Below are 17,881 nucleotides of genomic sequence, written 5' to 3'. Positions count from 1 at the left end.
GGCCACTTTTTTAATTGAAGAGCTCACCGCTCAGATGCTCCAGGCCTTGGATTCTGCAGTCTCCCCGAAATCCTAACTCTTAAAGTTTCTACTACCTTTGAGCAGGTGGGAGGCAGAGGAAGGTGTTCTCTTAGTTCAAGGCTAGCCTGATCTACATATGATAACTTGTCTCAAAACAACAAACAAACAAGCAAACCCAACAAATAGAAAAGTTTCTACAAATCCCTCAATGGTGTCACGAGCACCAGTGTTTGGGAACATATCAGGATTCCAACAGTGGCATAGTATCTAGGCTGTCTAGAGAAACTGAGGTCTCTGTGGCCATGAGTGGACCATCATTCAAATCAGAATAAAGATGTGACATCTCAGTACTTAGGATCAGTGGGGAACATGTCCAAAGCCCCAACACCTCAGCCTGATTGACAAATAGCTAGGGTGGGGAATCAGCAAAGGTGGAGCACTCCCCTCCTCCTCTTCCCTCCCTGCATCTCATGTGTTGGGCGTAGTATGTGTGTGCACAAGCATGTCTGTGTGTGTGTGTTTGTGTGTGTGTGTCTGTGTGAAAGTGTGTGTGTGTGTGTGTGTGTGTGTGTGTGTGTGTGTGTGTGTGTGGTATCAGATGCACACTGAACATGGGGGAAGGTGCACCCTATCCTTCCTCTGTGTGTAGCTGGAGTGCCTTTAGTGTTCTTTCCACCTGGTAAACTTGTAGTTCACCCTCCAAGGCTCACCCATGTCTCCACTCACCTGAAAAGCCTGCCTTGCTCCACCTGGCTTCTATCCTTGGTTCTTCTTTATCCCTTTATCAAATATCCCTCAAGGATTAAATTATTCAAGCACTGTGGCAGTTATAGATACAGAGGGCCAGATAGTCTCTGCAGATCTTTAAATGAGTCAGATATATATCCCTACATAGGAACGGTCTGTATTTAAAGACATTGTATTTTATTGAAATTTTTCCTTGGGCTTCCACCAGCCCTGGGCAGAGCCCTTCCCACCCTAAAGGATGCCTGGGCTCACACCATCTGCCTCCCACTGCAGTATAATCTCCTTGTAACAGAGCTCCTTTGACTCAGATTACACAACCCCGCAGGGCTTATGTTAAACCAAGACCATGGCTTGCTGAAGAGATCACACATTTTGGGGTCTGGTCCCAAACCAAGCCTGGGGTTTGGTCCCAGTTCTGCCTTTTATTAACTTCATGATCTGAGACAGTTTTTCATTTGTTTATCTGTTTGGTGTGCTCTGCAGCTAGTAACTTCCCGGTCAGGTCACTACTCACCAGGGGGCTGAGAGTTCTGAAGTGAACACTGAATTTGATCCATCCCAAGATCCATAGCCATGGGAGATCAACGGTCTTGGACTGTCTGAAGACTTTCTTTTGTAGATTCCTGTTATCCCAGGGTCTCTCTGCCCATTTGCAACCTCTACTTGGATCCTGGAAAGAGGCGTCTTTGTGACCCAGTGGGGCAAACCAAGCATACCTGGGCGGGAGCACGCTTACCTCTGTGCTTTGTCGCCATCTGCTGGAGACAGAAAAAATGATCACCTCAGTCCATGTAGCAGTTGCTACTAAGGGCTGCCTAGTCAGTTTCAAGGGAATAAGGGAGAGAGCAACAGGGTAGGACACCCAAAATCCTCCTCTAGCTTCTGTAGACTCACACACAATCCCCCCACCACAAAACACACACACACACACACGTGAAATGAAAAAAGGAAGAGAAATAAAAAAAAATCATAGACTCAGACTGAAGTTGAATGGTGCTCAGAGGGAAAGCACAGCAAATGAGACAGAAGGGCTTGTGGAAAGCCTTAAATAGCAGCAAAGAGGGACTCTGACAAGATTCGTGCTGGCACGGGGTGATGAAAAGCACCCCTGGCCACCCTGAAGACCCCCACCTGGACACTTCTCCCCATCACAGTGGCTGCTGTACTGCATTATCTTGGCCTGGGTGCTGGCCTGTTCCCCTAACAGGACACGAGCATCACCGAGATGGATGGATGTGACACCAAGACGATACTCTCAAGAGCCTGAGCACCCAGCCCATGGAGAATGACAGTGGGAAAGAGCAGTGAGAAGGAAGAGGCTGGAGCCACTCGAGAGGCTGAGGCCTTCCTCCTGCAGAGGACATCGAAGGCTTCTGAGCAGGATGGTGGCCCTATCCTGTGTGGGACTGTACAGGTGAGGTGAGTCTCTGCATTTTCTGGCTGTCCAGCATTCCACCTCATTGTGACCTCCTCCGTGTGGACATCCCATTGTGTATGTGGCAGGAGGGCTCCAGGCCTCACTTATGAATGCTTCTGGCCCTCCTGCCATGTCCTGTCTCTCAGGTTGGGAGCAGGTGAGACAAGATGATGAGGCCTGCAGACCCCTTTCCCACATCTAGAGAGCAGCAGAAACCCAGAATCCCATACAGACAGCTGCCAGTCACTGTGATTGACAAATTACCCCCAGGCCTTTTACTTATAGAAGGAAGGCTTATATTGGTGTCAGAGGTTTCGATCCATGGTTGCTTAGCCGTGTTGCAAGGCAGCTCACCATGGCAGGGATCTGTTGGGGAAAAAACATGCTCCCCTTGTGAAATCCAGGAAGCAAGAGAGGGACATGAAGGAGCTGAGGTCCTTCCTATTCTCCTCTTCAAGGCCTTGTCCCTGATGACTTAATGTCCTCCACTGGGTCTTAATACGTGAAGGTCTATTTACCTACCGGCATCACCACAAGCTTGGGACCAAGCCTTCACATGGGCCTTTGGTAACAGCTAAGATCCAAAGTAGTGCCTTCTGTTGTGGAATATTACTTTAACTAAACAAACAAACGTGTTATATTTGTTTCTGCTGCATCTGTTTAACTATGTAAAGATGTGTTGCTGTTTTACCTTGCCTGCCTAAGGCATCTGATTGGTCTAATAAAGAGCTGAAAGGTCAACAGCTAGACAGAAGCAGATAGGCAAGGCTGCCGGGCAGGGAGAATAAATAGGAGGAGAAATCTAGAATGAGAGAGAAGAAAGGAGAAGAGAATGCGGAGAAAGAGGGGGATGTGCCCAGAGCAAAGAGGGGGATGTGCCCAGAGCCAGAAGCCAGGCAGCTGCCAGCCAGACATAGAGAGAGCAGGAACACAAGATATACAGAAAAAAAGAAATGTAAAAAGCCCCGAGGCAAAATGAAGATGAAGGGAAATGGGTTAAGTTAAAGAACAAAAGCTAGCTACAAAAAAGCCTAAGCATTCATAACTAATAAGTATCCACATTACAATTTGGGAGCTGGTTGGTGCCCCCCTCAAAAAAAGTCTGCTACAACCTTCCATCTGGTTAAGGGAAAAAATAGCTCCCACCTCTGCTCTGTGAAACCATGGCAGTGCTGTCAGGGAGAGTAGCCTGCTGCCGCCATCTATAGTGAACTCCTTGCAGAAGGGACAGAAGTGACTTGGGCACAGTTTTTCCTCATGCAGATGGTGTCAGAGGATGAGGGAAAGGAGAGTAGGCACTCATTGCCCTCTTGGTCCTGATCTCTCCAGCTCAGAAACAGGGTCTGGCACCCTAGTGGTGAGTCTGCTTCTCCCCAGAGTGCTATGTTTTTGGAATAGAAATGTTTGAGTCCCCAAGAGTAAGACTTTAAAGCATTCTTGTTTTCAGACTGACACAAACCCAACACACCCTCCTAGTGCTTTCATGTGTGAGTCTGTGTTTGTGTGAGTGGTTGTGAGCTAAAGAGCCGCACCTGAGTCTGCGGCTCTTGGGAAGAAAGCAGATGACAGCCTGCAAGTTACACTCTGTCACCCATGCTATGGAGGAGTCAGGCAAGTGGAAAGGGCTAGGAGAGCTGATTCCTATCAGCAAACCAGGCTGCACAGAGCCAGGAATGAACTGCCATTGTCCTGAGCGGGTCCACGCTGCTATCAATCACTTCATAGCTGGGTCTTGATTGCGCTTCCTTCTGCTGATTTGAGAGTAGCACAAATACCATAATGGCTAATTTTCATTGTCATCTTGACTGCATCTGGAATTAATGAAAATGCAAGGCACTGGGCACTCCTGTGAGGGATTTTTCTTTTCTTTTTTTAAAAAATTTTATTTGTTTATTATGTATGCAGTCTTCTGCCTGCATGCCAGCAGAGGGCACCAGATCTCATTCAAGGTAGTTATGAGCCACCATGTGGTTGCTGGGAATTGAACTCAGTACCTCTGGAAGAACAGTCAGTGCTCTTAACCTCTGAGCCATCTCTCCAGCCCGGGATTTTTCTTAATCAGATTATTTAGACTGGGAAGGCCCAGCCTAAATGTGGGAGGCACCTTCTGGTGGCATATCAGATAAGGGACATGGAAGAAGGAAATGACTTTTTTGCCTGCTTGCCCTCACTCTCACTGACAAACCCATCCATCCTGTTGCTGCAGTACTCCTTCACCAGTATTAGAGACAAGTTCTTTGAGATTATAAGAGACTGAAGACCATCAGCTGTTCAGGAATCCTCCAGAATTCCAGCATCAGAGAGGGATTGCAGAGACATCCAGCCTTGTGGACTGAGCACTTACCAGATTCTTAGCCTCTCAGGCTTGAGACAGCCGTGTTGATCTACCAGGACCGTATCCTGTAAGCCAATGTAATAAATCTCCTTTTATTATATATTCATTCTGTCAGTTCTGTTCCCTTAGAGAATCCTGACCAAAGCAGGCACAAATTTGCTTAAGCAGTGATTTCCTGAAAGCTAATTAAAGCACCATTGGGTGTGACACCACACCTGCCCAGCCCTCTCCTGAGCCCTGCCCAAGCTGCTTTGGTCTCCTCAGAAGGCTCACATGCAGAGAGTCTCTCCTCCGGGGGCCAGTGCCTAAGCCCAGGATCCCCAGGCTCCTGTGGCTCTGCTGAGCAGTCTCTAGATCCACAAACGCTGCTCAGAATCTCCAAGCTGCTCTGATTTGCCAGGAGCAGCCGGACATGGAGCAGACATAGCACATCCCATCTATGAAGCAAAGCTGTGCAACCAAGAGACACCCAAAGAACTCAGATAGGGAAAGCCAAGGTCAGGATGATGACAGTGCCTTCCAATAAACCAGGAGCAGGATGACATGTCCAAGAGAAGGGACATGACAGAGCTGTGCACCAGTGAAAACCAGTGAAAACAGTGCACAGTGTGTTGGGGTGGACATGGAAGAAGAGTGAGGTACTGGATTTCCAAATCCTTCTGAACAGAGAGAGTAAATGCTGAGACCGATCAGAACATGCGGTTCAAGAAGGAAGAGGACTGACATCTCAGTATCCATTGTCTTGGGGACATCTTGTGACAGGTGTACAATTGGGCAGCAAACCCTGTGTGAAGTTAGTAACTGTTTCAATCCACTCAAATTCATTTATTTTGTATTGGATTCCAGTGAGAATAAGTTCCACACATTTAATTTTAAAACCAGCACACTCAGTATGATCTTTGAATGCTATTTTTCTTTTCCTTCTGCCCTTCCACCCTGCCCTTCTTGCCTTCCTCCTGCCCTCACCCACAACCTTCCATTTTTATCCTCTCTTCCTTCCAGTTTTATTTCTATACACATGTCTAGAGCCGGGCGATGGTGGGGCATGTCTTTAATCCCAGCACTCAGGAGGCAGAGGCAGGAGGATCTCTGTGAGTTTGAGGCCAGCCTGGTCTATGGAGTGAGTTCCAGGACAGCCTGGACTATTATACAGGAACCCTGTCTCGAAAAACCCATATCTAGAATAATGTTGCCCAATACAAATGTGGGGTTTGGGGCAAAAGGTTTTGTGTTGGTTTTCCTTCCTTCCTCAGTTTTGAAGTATAGTTTGAATCTGTTTAACCTATTGTGTTTACTTTCTCATCTTATTAGTTTTTAGTCATATTTTATTGGCTCTTTAAGAATTTCCTATGATTTATTTTGGTCATATTCATTCCCTCCCCAGCTCCTCTTAGATCCAGTCCCCCCCACCCACCCACCCAACTTTGTTCCATTTTCTTTTTGTTTTTCAGCACAATTGGTGACACCATACATTCTTGGATGGATGGCCTCTCACTAGAGCATGGTAAACCCACCAGAGGCCACACCCAGGAAGAAAACTGACTCTCCCTCTCCCAGCAGCTACCGGTATCCAGTATCTCCTTAGTCAGAGGTGGGACTTCAGGCCACTGTCTCACCACACTGGCGTTTTTGCCTGACTTGAGCTTGCACTTGTGACTTATGTTGTCTCAGATGCTGTGACTTCAAATGTGCAACTGCCCAGCTGCATCCAGAAAACTGTAGTCATCCACGGTACTCATTGCTTTGGCAATCATTCTGCACCCCCTTCCACGATGATCCCTGAGCCTTAGCAGGAGGGGATGTGATATAGATGTCCCTTTAAGGCTAAGCAGTCACCAGACTCTTATTCGCTGTACTTTTACCAGTTGTGTTACTCTCAATTTCAAAAAGAATGATATAGTTGAGAGATGCCCTAATCTAGGATTGTAGTGAGATGTCCTTAAGAATCTGTTTAATACTTTGTAAGAGTGATGGTAGTGGGTTCTTCCCTAAAGCCTAGGACCTATCTGGCCAAAGGTCCTGATAATGGTACCAGGTGTAGTTTTCAACTTGTGGAGTGGATCCTAAATCCAAGCAGGAAGTGGTTGGTTACTCCCATGACATTTATGCCACTACTTCACCAGTGGGCGTGTCCTGCCAGGCCTGTCATTGTTGTAGTCCACAGGGTTCACAGCTGAGTAAAATTCTCCACCAAAAAATGTGCATAGCCCTTCCCAGTCGTGCTAGACTGATTTCTCTACATTCTCTACATTCTCTACATTCAAGTATATGGGTTAGCAATGGGGTCTTAGCACTAAGTTTAGTGGGGATAACCAAGAGCATTGACAACAGCCTGTAATGTTTGAGAGTCTATAGGGCCCCACTGGCCAACAACTCCAAAAGAGGTCATCTGTTCTTGGGGCAGGGTTTTTTTAATTGTTACGCTGTGGTATCTAATGGGGTTACTGTTGCTAGTGTGATGGGGTATGGGTGTGGTGTGGTGTGGTGTGGTGTGGCAGGAAGCTTCCACAGTTGTAGGTTTCCACATGTATTTTTCCAAAGGTCTTTAATGTTAGTTATCTCTCCACGTCTTCCCTCATCTACCCTCCCATCTTTATATCATTTAGCCTTTCCTGTTCTTCTATTCCCCTTTAGCCTTTTATACCACTGAATTTTTCCTACTATACCTTGAGATCCTCCATGTCTCCTTACTAACATCCCAACCTCCATGGGTATTCCAAATGGAACACACATATCTGAAGATTCAAAGCAAACATCAAGATATGAGAGAAAGCACGTGATGTTTGTCTTTCTGGGTCTGGGTCACCTCATTCAGAATGGTTGTTTCTAGTTCCATCCATTACCTGCAAACTGCACAATTTTGTTTTTCTTCACAGATGAATAATATTCCAAAGTGCAAATGTGCCATGTTTTCATTATTCATCCATCGGTTGGTGGCCATCTAGGCTATTTACACTTCCTGGCTAGTATGAATAGAGGCAGTAGATGAATGTGATGAGCAAGAACCTTTACAGTATGATATAGAAATCTGTGCGTATAGTCCAAGAGTGGTGTATCTGCACCATGCAGTGTATCTATTCCTAGCCTTTTTTTTGAGACAGAGTTCCCAGATGGACTGAAAATTACTATGTAAATCAGACCAGCCTCTGAACCCAGACTGCATGACACCATGCCCAGATATTTCTAGCCACCACATTGGTTTTCATGGTAGTTGCACCAGTTTATACTCCCACCAGCAGTAAAGTGTTCCCTTTGACCCACATCCACGACTCACCTCACCATCAATAATAGAAATCACCTTGAGCTATAAGGAAGTAAGAAAACATTCCAAGCAAATGGAAGTTAGCAAACTAACAGGTGTACATGTTCTAATACCTGACAAAATAGACTTCAAGCCAACACTAGTCAGAAAAGATGGGGAAAGAACATTTCATAGCATTAAAGAAAAAAATCACCAACAAGATGCTGCGATCCTAAACATCTTATACACACCAAATGCAGGGTATATTAGTATTTCTTTCACAAAAGAAATACCAGTAGATCTACAACTACAGACTGGTCTTGACACAATGCTAGTGATGATGTCAATGCCACATTCTCATAAATAGACAGCCCCTACAGAAAATAACTGAATAGAGAAACTCTGGTGTTAAATGACACCATAAACTCAAAGATCTAACAGATATCCCACCCAAACACTAAAAATTACAAGTCTTTCCAGCAGCCCATGGAACTTTCTTCAGAACTGACCTCATAGGACACAAAGCAAATCTCTGCAATATAGACAAATGGAAATCACATTCTGCATTCTACCTAACCACAATGGAATAAAGTTGGAAATCCACAGCAATAGAAGCTACAGAAAGTATGCAAACACACAAAAACTGAACAACATACAACTGAATGATAACTGGGTCATGGAAGAAATCAAGAAGGAAATTTTAAAAATTCCTAGAACTGAATGAAAATGAAATCACAGCATACCAAAATCTACGGGGGGGGGGGGGGACGACGACAAAGGTAACAGAAAGAAGAAAGGTGTCTACTAAATGCCTAAATTAGAAAAATTGAGAGATCTCAAATTAATACTTTAATGATGAACCTGAAGCCCTTGGAAAAACAAAAACAAGCAAACCTCCCCAACCAAAAAAAAAAAAAAAAAAGACACAAAGAGATAACCAAAATCAGGGTTGAAATTAATAAAATAGAAGCAACAACAAAAATAAGACAAGGTCAATGAAACAAAGGGTTGATTCTTTGAAAAGATGAACAGGCTTAGCCAAATTTACTAAAACAAAGAGGGCGCTGGAGAGATGACTCAACAGTCAGGAGCACTGGCTGCTCTTTCATGTGGACCAGGGTTCAATTCCCAGCACCTGCCTGGTGACTCACAACTGTCTGTAACTCCAATTCTAAGGGATCACACACCCTTTTCTGGCCTCCTGGGCACCAGAAATGCACACTCTACACAGATACACATGCAGGACAGATAGTAATACCCATTAAATAATATTTTATTTAAAATAAAAGTGTAAAACACTATATGCCACCAAGCTGGAAAATCTAAAAGAAACTGATAAATTTCTAGATCTATATGGTTTACCAAAGTTAACCCAAGATGAAATATATACTTTAAATGGATCCACATCATCCAGTGAGATAGAAGCTGTATCTAAAAGTCTACTGGCTAAACAAAACAAAACTTGGGGCCAGGTGGATTCAGTGCAGAACCCTAGGTCTTCAAAGAACTCATACCAGCACACCTCAGAGTATCCCATAATAGTAAACAGAGGAACATTCCAAAGTCTTTTTACAAGGTCAGCAGTAGTACCCTGATACCAAAGCCAGACAGAGCCCCCCCCCAAAAAAAACCAAACTATATCTCAATAAGATCCTTGTAAACTGAATTCAACAACACATCAGAAAGCTTGTCCACCATGACCAAGTTAGCTTCATCCCAGAGGCACTGGGGTGGTTCAACATATGTAAATCAATAAACGTATCCCTCACATAATTTGACTCAAGGAGAGAAACCACATAATCATCTCATTAATGCAGAGAAGCCCTTTGACAAAACCCAACATCCCTTCATGACAAAGGTCCTGAAGAATGTGGGGATACAGAGGTCACATTTCACAGCTCACATATGGCTGAATGAAGAAAAATTCAAAGCATTTCCTCTCAAGTCAGGAACAAGACAAGGATGTCTGCTCTGCCCCCTCCCATTCAGTACAGGACTGGAATTTACTAAAGCAATGAGGTAAGAGAAAGAAATCAAGGTGATACAAATATGAAAGGAATCAAAATATCCTCTCATGAAGATGATATGATCCTAAATATAGCTTGAATTCTTTATAATTTCATTTGGAACTTTAATAAAATGATTCAACAAAATTTGCAGAAATTCTGTAATATCCACTTAGTAGCACTGGGACACTGAATTGCTGGACCAGATAAGCACTGGGCTCAGCATGGCTCGCACAGTTCTGAGATGGCCTGGGGTCCTTTTCTGGGGATGCAATACTGTTCCTTCTCTCTGGAATGCCCTTCCCTCCTCACTTTACCAAGTCTCTGCTCCTTTTAGACCCAGCTCAATGTGACACATTTCCTGATCCCTACCCCTAGTCAATCAGACCCTCTCTGGAGCAGTGACAGAGAAACAGCAGAAGGCTTAGTGTGCATTCACAGGAGGTGGTGTCCAGGAGGACTGTTCGGAGGGAGGCACCAAGTCCACATGGTGCTGCCCAGTGACTGCTATATTGAGCTTGGCCCTGGAACTTCCCTTATCCCTCAACCTCAGGCCAGTTTCCTGTGCTTGCCTGAGTACCTGCTGCCCTGACCCCCAGTGTTGAGTTTGTGCTTCAAGAGAAATGTAGTTACCCAAGGACCATTTTACTAGGTCATTCCCCTGAGAGCCAACCTTGGAGGAGATGGGCATGGCCACATGCATACCTGTGCAGCCTACTTCTAAGGTGTAAGGGGTAGGAGGGAAGGCTAGCTCCTATAGTTCTTACTTTCTATGGAGTGTGCCCATCCTGGAGAGAAATGGAAAAGGATAAGGGGCTGAGGGCCGAGTGCAAGGCCATATGGCCAGCAAAGGCAGAGGTCTGGGCTTATTCTAACATAGGCTTCTTCATTGCTAAGCAGGACCCCCTTCAAGCCAGAGACCTTGCTGTGGTTCTCCCTGTTTGGTACACCCAGGGCACTCAGCAGGCTCTCACAGGCTGCTAACCCAGTTCTGTCAGCAGGTGCACTTTGCAGATGGGACAGACTGGTCAGAGCTGAGAGGACAGCTGTAGGGAGACACCCTAGCCCCGCCCAATAGTCCTGAGACAGGTACCAGGTGGACCCGGGACTCGCCCATAAGGGCGTGGTGAAGGAAAGCCGGGGTGACGTAAGGGGGCTTCTTAAGGGGCTGCACGTGGGGACCCAGGCCTCTTTTGTTCTGGCCCCGCTTGCTGGGTTCTATAACCTAGCTCTGGCCTGTGTTTTGCCTTGGTGTCTTCTTGAATAAAGAGACTTTAATAGTAACAGACAGCCCCAAGTTTTGATGTGGGGGCCCAGAATTCCCCAGAACCCGGGTTCTCTCAGCCATGACATCTATCCTGTTTCTGGAAGGAGATCACAGGGAAGCTGGTGTGTGAGGGAGTAAGGTGCACAGGCTTGTTAGCTGACTGAAGAGGAGCCAGAAGACGCCTGGCTTAGCTGACCTATGTTCAGTGTGAATCTAACTGGGCACATCAACACTCTGCAGAGGATGCCAGTAACAGATCCCAAATGGTACTCCGTAGGATGAGTTGGTGGGAAGAGCCAGTGACAGGAATCTGAGTGGAAGAGGTGAGACAGAGTGCCATCAGGTGATGCAGAACCAAAGCCATGGGCAGGACCTGAGGGTGGTTGAAGGTTAAGAGATGGGCAGGGCTGAAGGGCTGATTGAAGTGATGGGAGGTATAGGGAAAAGGAATGGAGTTGTGGATTGTAGGCTGGTAATCCTTTGCTCTATGTCTAACATCCATATATGAGGGAGAAGAAGAGGGAGGGAGAAAGACATGAGGGGCCAGGAAGATTGAGTTGGGGGAAGAATAGAGGAGAGAAAAAAAAAGAGAGAGATACCTTAACAAAGGGAGCCATTAAAGGTTTAAAGAGAAATCTGGCACTGGGGAAATGTCCAGAGATAGACTAGGATGACTCCAACTAAGAATCTAAGCAATAGTGGAGAGGCTATCTTAAATGCCCTTCCCTGATAATGAGATGGATGGCTACCTAATATACCATCATAGAGCCTTCATCCAGTAGCTGATGGAAACAGAAGCAGACACCCACAACTAAACACTGAGCAGAATTCCTGGAATCCAACTGTAGAGAGAGAGGATTGATGAGCAAAGGGGTCAAGACCATGCTGGGGAAACCCACAGAAACACCTGACGTGAACTAGGGAGAGCTCATGGGCCCCATACTGACAGCTTGGAAACCAGCATAGGACCAAAGCAGGCCCCCTGCAAGTGGGTGCCAGTTAGGAGGCCTGGGTAGTCTGTGGGACCCTGGTAATGGAACAGTATTTATACCTTGTGTATGAATGGACATTGGGAGCCCATTCATCATAGAAGGATAGTCAGTCTCAGCCTAGACACATGGGGGAGGGCCTAGGCCCTGCCCAAAATGATGTGACAGATTTTGATGATACCCCATAGAAAGCCTCATCCTTTCTATGGAGTAGAACAGGAATGAGATGAGGGTCGGTGGAGGGCATGGGAGAAGGGGAAGGAGTGGGAACTGGAATTGATACATAAAGTAAGATTGTTTCTAGTTTAACTTTTAAAAAAATGGAAAAAGCTGCCAACCTCCAATTTGACACTAGGTGGCGCCAGATGTGTGCTTTTTTTTTAGAACTAGCTTCATTCTTTTTATTTAATTAATTTTACATTCCAACTCCTGCTCCCTCTCCTTCCTCTCCTCTCACTACCCCCCATTCCCGCCCCCCCCACACACACACCCTACCTCGAATCTGCTCCTCAGAGAGGGTAAGGCCTCCCCTAGGAAGTCTACTAAGTCTGTCCCATCATCTAGTTGAGGCAGGATCAAGGCACCTCTCCACCCCCACACCTCTGTGTCTAGGCTTTCCATATAGAATGGGCTCCACTAAGTCAGTTTGTGCATTAGTGTTAGATCTTGGACCCACTGCCAGTGGCCTCATGTATTGTCCCATCACACCATTGTCACCTATATTAAGGGAGTCTAGACCAGTCTTATGCAGGTTCCCCAGTTGTCAGACCTGAGTCAGTGATCTCTCGCTAGCTCGGGTCAGCTGATTGTGTGGGTTTCCCCATCATGGTCTTGGCTTCTTTGTTCTCATTATCTCTCTTCCCTCACTTCGATTGTACTCCAGGAGCTTGGCCCATTGGTTGGTTGTGGAAGTCTGCATCTGCTTCCATCTGTTTCTGGAAGAGGGTTCTAGCTTCTCTGGGGTTGTGTATTGTAGGCTGGGTATCTTTTGCTTTACGTCTGGTATCCACTTATGAGTGAGTACATACTATATTTGTCTTTTTGCTGGTCACTGGTTTGGCTACAGGAACTTTTAGAGAAAGCCCTGACAGCTGGTGGTAGTGGTGCATACCTTTAATCCCAGCACTTGGGAGGCAGAGGCAGGCAGATCTCAGTGAGTTCAAGGCCAGCCTGGTCTCTTCTAGCTCAATTAATGAACCAAGGTAAACTCCCACAGACAGGCCCACAGACCAACCTGATCTAGACAGTTCCTCACTGAGACCCAATCCTACATGATTCTAGAGTGTGTCAAGTTGACAAAACTCACATCCACTCTTTGTCAACGTGACATAAAAACACGCCACCTAAAGATATCACCATCGGACCCTTTCCCCCAAAGTTTCATATTTATTTCATAATGTAAATTGTAGTCCAACTTTAAAAGTCGCCACTGTCTTTAAACACTAGCATGCAGGACTGTGAGGGTGGAACACTCACATTCAGGATCATGAGGGTGTATATTTTCATATGATTTATGTCGAACTGGGAGTGTGATTGCTAGCTCATATGGTGGTGTGGAGCAAAATACACCACAGTTTTCTCAACATCTTCTGGTTTGTACTTCCCTCTGAGAGTCAGTGATTGATGCTGTTTTGTTTTTGATTTTTTTTTTGTTTTTTTTTTGTGTTTTTTTGTTTGTTTGTTTTTTGAGACAGGGTTTCTCTGTGTAGCTTTGGAGCCTATCCTGGCACTCAGTCTGGAGACCAGGCTGGCCTCGAACTCACAGAGATCCGCCTGCCTCTGCCTCCCGAGTGCTGGGATTAAAGGTGTGCACCACCAATGCCAGGCTCAAATTGTTGTTTTGATGACTGACAAGTATCTTTAATGTTATTGACCTAGTTCAAATAAATCCTTTCATGTGCTAATTTACTAATGTATGTCTTAGTTTTGAAGGGCCTGTCCATGTCTTCTCTCTTTCTGAGACATGGTAATGAATGTTGGAATAGAACTGACAATGCCACCATGACTGAACTTGAATTTGTGACCCTTGGCCTTCAGCCTCCTGAATGCTAGGACAATAGACATGCACCCACATTTCTCACCATCTTCTTGTCCTTTCTACATTATCAACTGGATCATTTCCTTCATTTGCTCCCATGTTATTGACCTCTTAATAGTTGCAAATATTGTGTCACGTCAACTGAATATGTAAAATATGTAAAATTCCATTCTGTTAATATTTGCCTGAAAATGAAGAGAGTCAACATAACTTAATATTTTTCCAAATTGTCTACTTCCCTCACCCAGTATGTTTTGTTTATTTTCATTTTGTTTGTTTGTTGTTTGTTTTGAGGCAGGGTCTCACTCTGTTCTGTGGCTATTCTGGAACTCACTATATAGACCAGATTGGACTCAAACGCAAAGAGATCCATCTGCCTCTGTTTCTCAAGTGTTGGGATTAAAGGAGTGTACCACGATAGCCAGCTCATCACCCAGTTTTAAAGTTAGTTCTTTAAATAAAATCATAAAATCGGAATTATGAAATCAAAGTATGTGTATGGCTGTCACTATGGCAGGAAAATTAAGCAGTATTTAGTTTGTCACATATTCTTGAGTTGATCTTCTGAAATATTGAATGACACATAATTCTATCACATATATAAGATTTAACTGTAGCAGCGTTTTGGTAATTAAACATGTGTGACAAGTCTATTGTTTCCACAGCATTGGCTGTTCTTCATGCTGGGTGACTTTGCATGTCCTATTTTTACTGACTTTCAGCGTTTAATGTCATTTGAGATACCTGATCCAGAAAGTCAAAGCGCTGGAGCTAATGGGAGGCTGAGAGCCTTTTCAGATAAATTTTGTTGTTTCTCAAACAGGTTATTATACCTCACCGTAGCCAAGGTTGGCAGGGCTGAAGGTCTTTCAAAGGCTGAGCAGCAGGCAATGGTGCCTCCGGACACTCTAGGAGGAACTTCTCTGCTTACTCTGAGAAACTGAAGCTAAGACTGGGACTGTTAGAAAATGATCATTGTTTGGAGAAAGTCTTCCATGCTTTGAAACTTGTAAAATCACATTTTGACACTTCAAGAATCTTTTCATCCTTTCATTTCACAAGAATGTACTTTGCATATGGGTGAAGGTAACTGAACACATTTTTATTATGATAAAGCACATAGAATACGAGCATTCCCCATCTTAAGCACATTGCTTGGAGTTATTTACATTTTTACCACTGTCTGTACCACTTCTTCCTCCTCCACCCGGCCAGCCGCCCATGGCTGCCCCTACCGAGCAGAGAATGACATTCTGCTTCTTTGTCTCTGCCTGTATGAGTCTCCCAGATCTTCCTGCTCCTTGTAGTCTACACAGAATTCATTCTGTGTGACTCTCACTCAGTCAGTATGGTGGCTTCATGCTCATCTGTGTGGTACCATGTGCAGAATCTCCTTTTCTTTTAAAGAGTATAAAACACGTATGTTTTTGGCATGTGGCTATTCCTTTATGTCTGCCATCCACATATATCACAATACAGGTTTAGTAAATAAAATAAAATAAAAAAGAATAAATAAATAAATAAATAAATAAAAATAAATAAATAAAAAGAATAACTCTGGGACTGGAGAGATGGCTCAGCCATTAAGAACATTGGCAGCTCTTCCGTCAACACCATGGTGGCTCACAGCCGTCTATAATGGGACCTGATACTCTCTTCTGGCATGCTGGCATTCATGTAGATAAAGCATAATATACACAAGATAAATAAATCTTTAAAATTGTATTTTCATTTTACAGGAAGCTCAAAAGAGCTACAAAACGAAACAAGGCTCTGATGGCAGTGCGCCAGCTCATCCTCAGGGAACTTTACCCATTCTTGAGCAATAACATGTTTACTGCCCTCCCATACATGGATTTGAAAATGTTAATTATACTTTTTTCAGCACTGAGAACCAATAAAGGACTGGCTGTGGCATAGCTGTGACCTATGAGAATGGATATACAATATAACATAGGATCACCATTTATTCTTAAGTAGGCCATGCAGCTGTCCACAGTGTACATGACAACAAAGAAACTCATGAGGTACAAAATGGTCCGTGTGGCTCTTTGTTCTGGGGATGATTTAAGGGAAAGGCTGGTGCTGTGGAGATGCTGGGACTGCTTCTTATGTCTGCATAGGAAAATCACCATGTACCCACTGGAGAGGGCCAAGAGACCTACAAAGATGACATCTCTGACAGTTAATAATATATAAAACGTATGCCGGACAGAGTAACTCATGAGTGTAAGAGAGCAAGATTCAGTAAGGTATATAAGACTAGAGGAGGTTGAATTAGGGGTCGCAGTCACGTATGACACGAGGTGACTGCTAATGGACGCAGAGAGGGCACTGAGGAAAAGAAGACAACCTAGCATGTAGTGTGCAGATTGACATTTGAACTTTGCTAGACAGGAGGTTCTGGGACTGAGGGTGATGGCCTGGAGGATGCTGAGCAGGCTAGAGGCACAGAGAGAGAGGCTCCTAAAAAACCTGTACAAGGATATAATAACTTTGCATGTGGTATCACTCCACCTCCTCCAAGGCATTAAAATGTCTGTAGCTACTAAACTCATGACTATCAGCATCAGCAGGTGGATGAGGGCCAGGACCGCAATGGGAAGGTCAGTGAGTCTGGGCTTCTGCCCACGGATGAGCCTGAGGATATGGAAGAGAAGAAGGAAGCAGTTGCCTAAGATCCCAATTCCAGCTTCAGAATAAATGGTGTTTCTTAACTTGGTGTTATGGGACAGTTTATTGATTTGATTCATTTTATTTCTGAAAGAAGCAGGTAGGAACTATGTGAGGAAAACAGTAAGAAGATTCCATGTCACAAATCTAGCCTTGCTCATTGACTTCAGTCAATGACGGCATCGCTACCTCAGGAAGGCTTGTCAGTGCTTCCCAGTTCAGCCTCAGTCCACTTAATGTCACCTCCACCTAAACTGTCCAGATGCAATCTCTGTTGCTCCAACACTTGTGCCCCATCAGTGTGTAAGCTCTCTTCCATATTAAAAATTGCCATGTGTCATAGAAGCATTTTCCTCACCACTTCACATGTGAGGTTTCCCGAGGCAAAAGCAGCCTTGCCTTACATCTGCATCCTCTTGATGATCAGGCCCATGGCAGCTCTACAGTTTTTGATGAAGTTCAGTGAGGATTGCACAAAGTAGGAATGAGGCCCTGGCATGAAACAGTGTCCGTGGGTCAGCAGGGTTGTTTTATTCCAGTCACTCTCTGTTCTGTACATTTACTGCAGACCTAGTGCTCTTTGTGTGGTTCTGCAGGGAGCAGTGATAGGTGGGAACTCTCAATCCAGACTGCTTCCCAGTCTGCCCACAATCTAAGGGTGTGAGGTAGACCTCTGAGGGTGACTCTGAGCACTCTGAGGATGACTCTGAGCTGCGGTCACCTCCGCTAGAACATATGGACAGTCATGTGCCTGTGTTGGGAAACCCGAGGTGTGAAAGAAGGTGGAGTCTAGTACTAAGCATGGCAGTGTTTACTGCACAGGGTGAGCCGTGGAAGTGTCTGCTGCTGACTTTGTTCCCACAAGATTCCTTATGTTTGTGACTTGTGAGAGTTCATGCATTTTTTAAAACAATTGATCAGCTATGCCCTGCCTGAAACAGAGAAGATTAAATATGAAAGCCGTAGACTGTCTCTGGGCAGTCCCTTGCCAGAGCAGAGCATTCTGGTAGCATTTTAGGCCTTTTCTGTGAACCCCACTTTGTAACTGCATTTGAGATATGTGTTTGAGTCGCAGCAGAACAAAAGCCTGTGCAAGAACCATCCCGTTTTCAGATACTCACAGGAACATGGTCTGGGGTTGTTCTCC

The 17,881-nt window shown here is 44.9% G+C and overlaps 1 protein-coding gene across 1 annotated transcript; it reads right to left on the bottom strand.

Annotated features, from left to right (window-relative positions):
* Positions 1–15,869: 15,869 nt before the first annotated feature.
* LOC100773555 (vomeronasal type-1 receptor 54-like) lies at positions 15,870–16,814 on the bottom strand. Its single transcript, XM_027428992.2, has one exon. It carries the CDS (start codon positions 16,812–16,814, stop codon positions 15,870–15,872), a length of 945 nt encoding a protein of 314 aa, XP_027284793.1.
* Between the last annotated feature and the right edge of the window lie 1,067 nt (positions 16,815–17,881).

This window comes from Cricetulus griseus, chromosome 8 (assembly GCF_003668045.3).
Source record: "Cricetulus griseus strain 17A/GY chromosome 8, alternate assembly CriGri-PICRH-1.0, whole genome shotgun sequence".
NCBI classification, from domain to species: Eukaryota; Metazoa; Chordata; class Mammalia; order Rodentia; family Cricetidae; genus Cricetulus; species Cricetulus griseus.
Note: the sequence above shows the minus strand (reverse complement) of the source record. Positions and strands in the feature narration are given on the sequence as shown.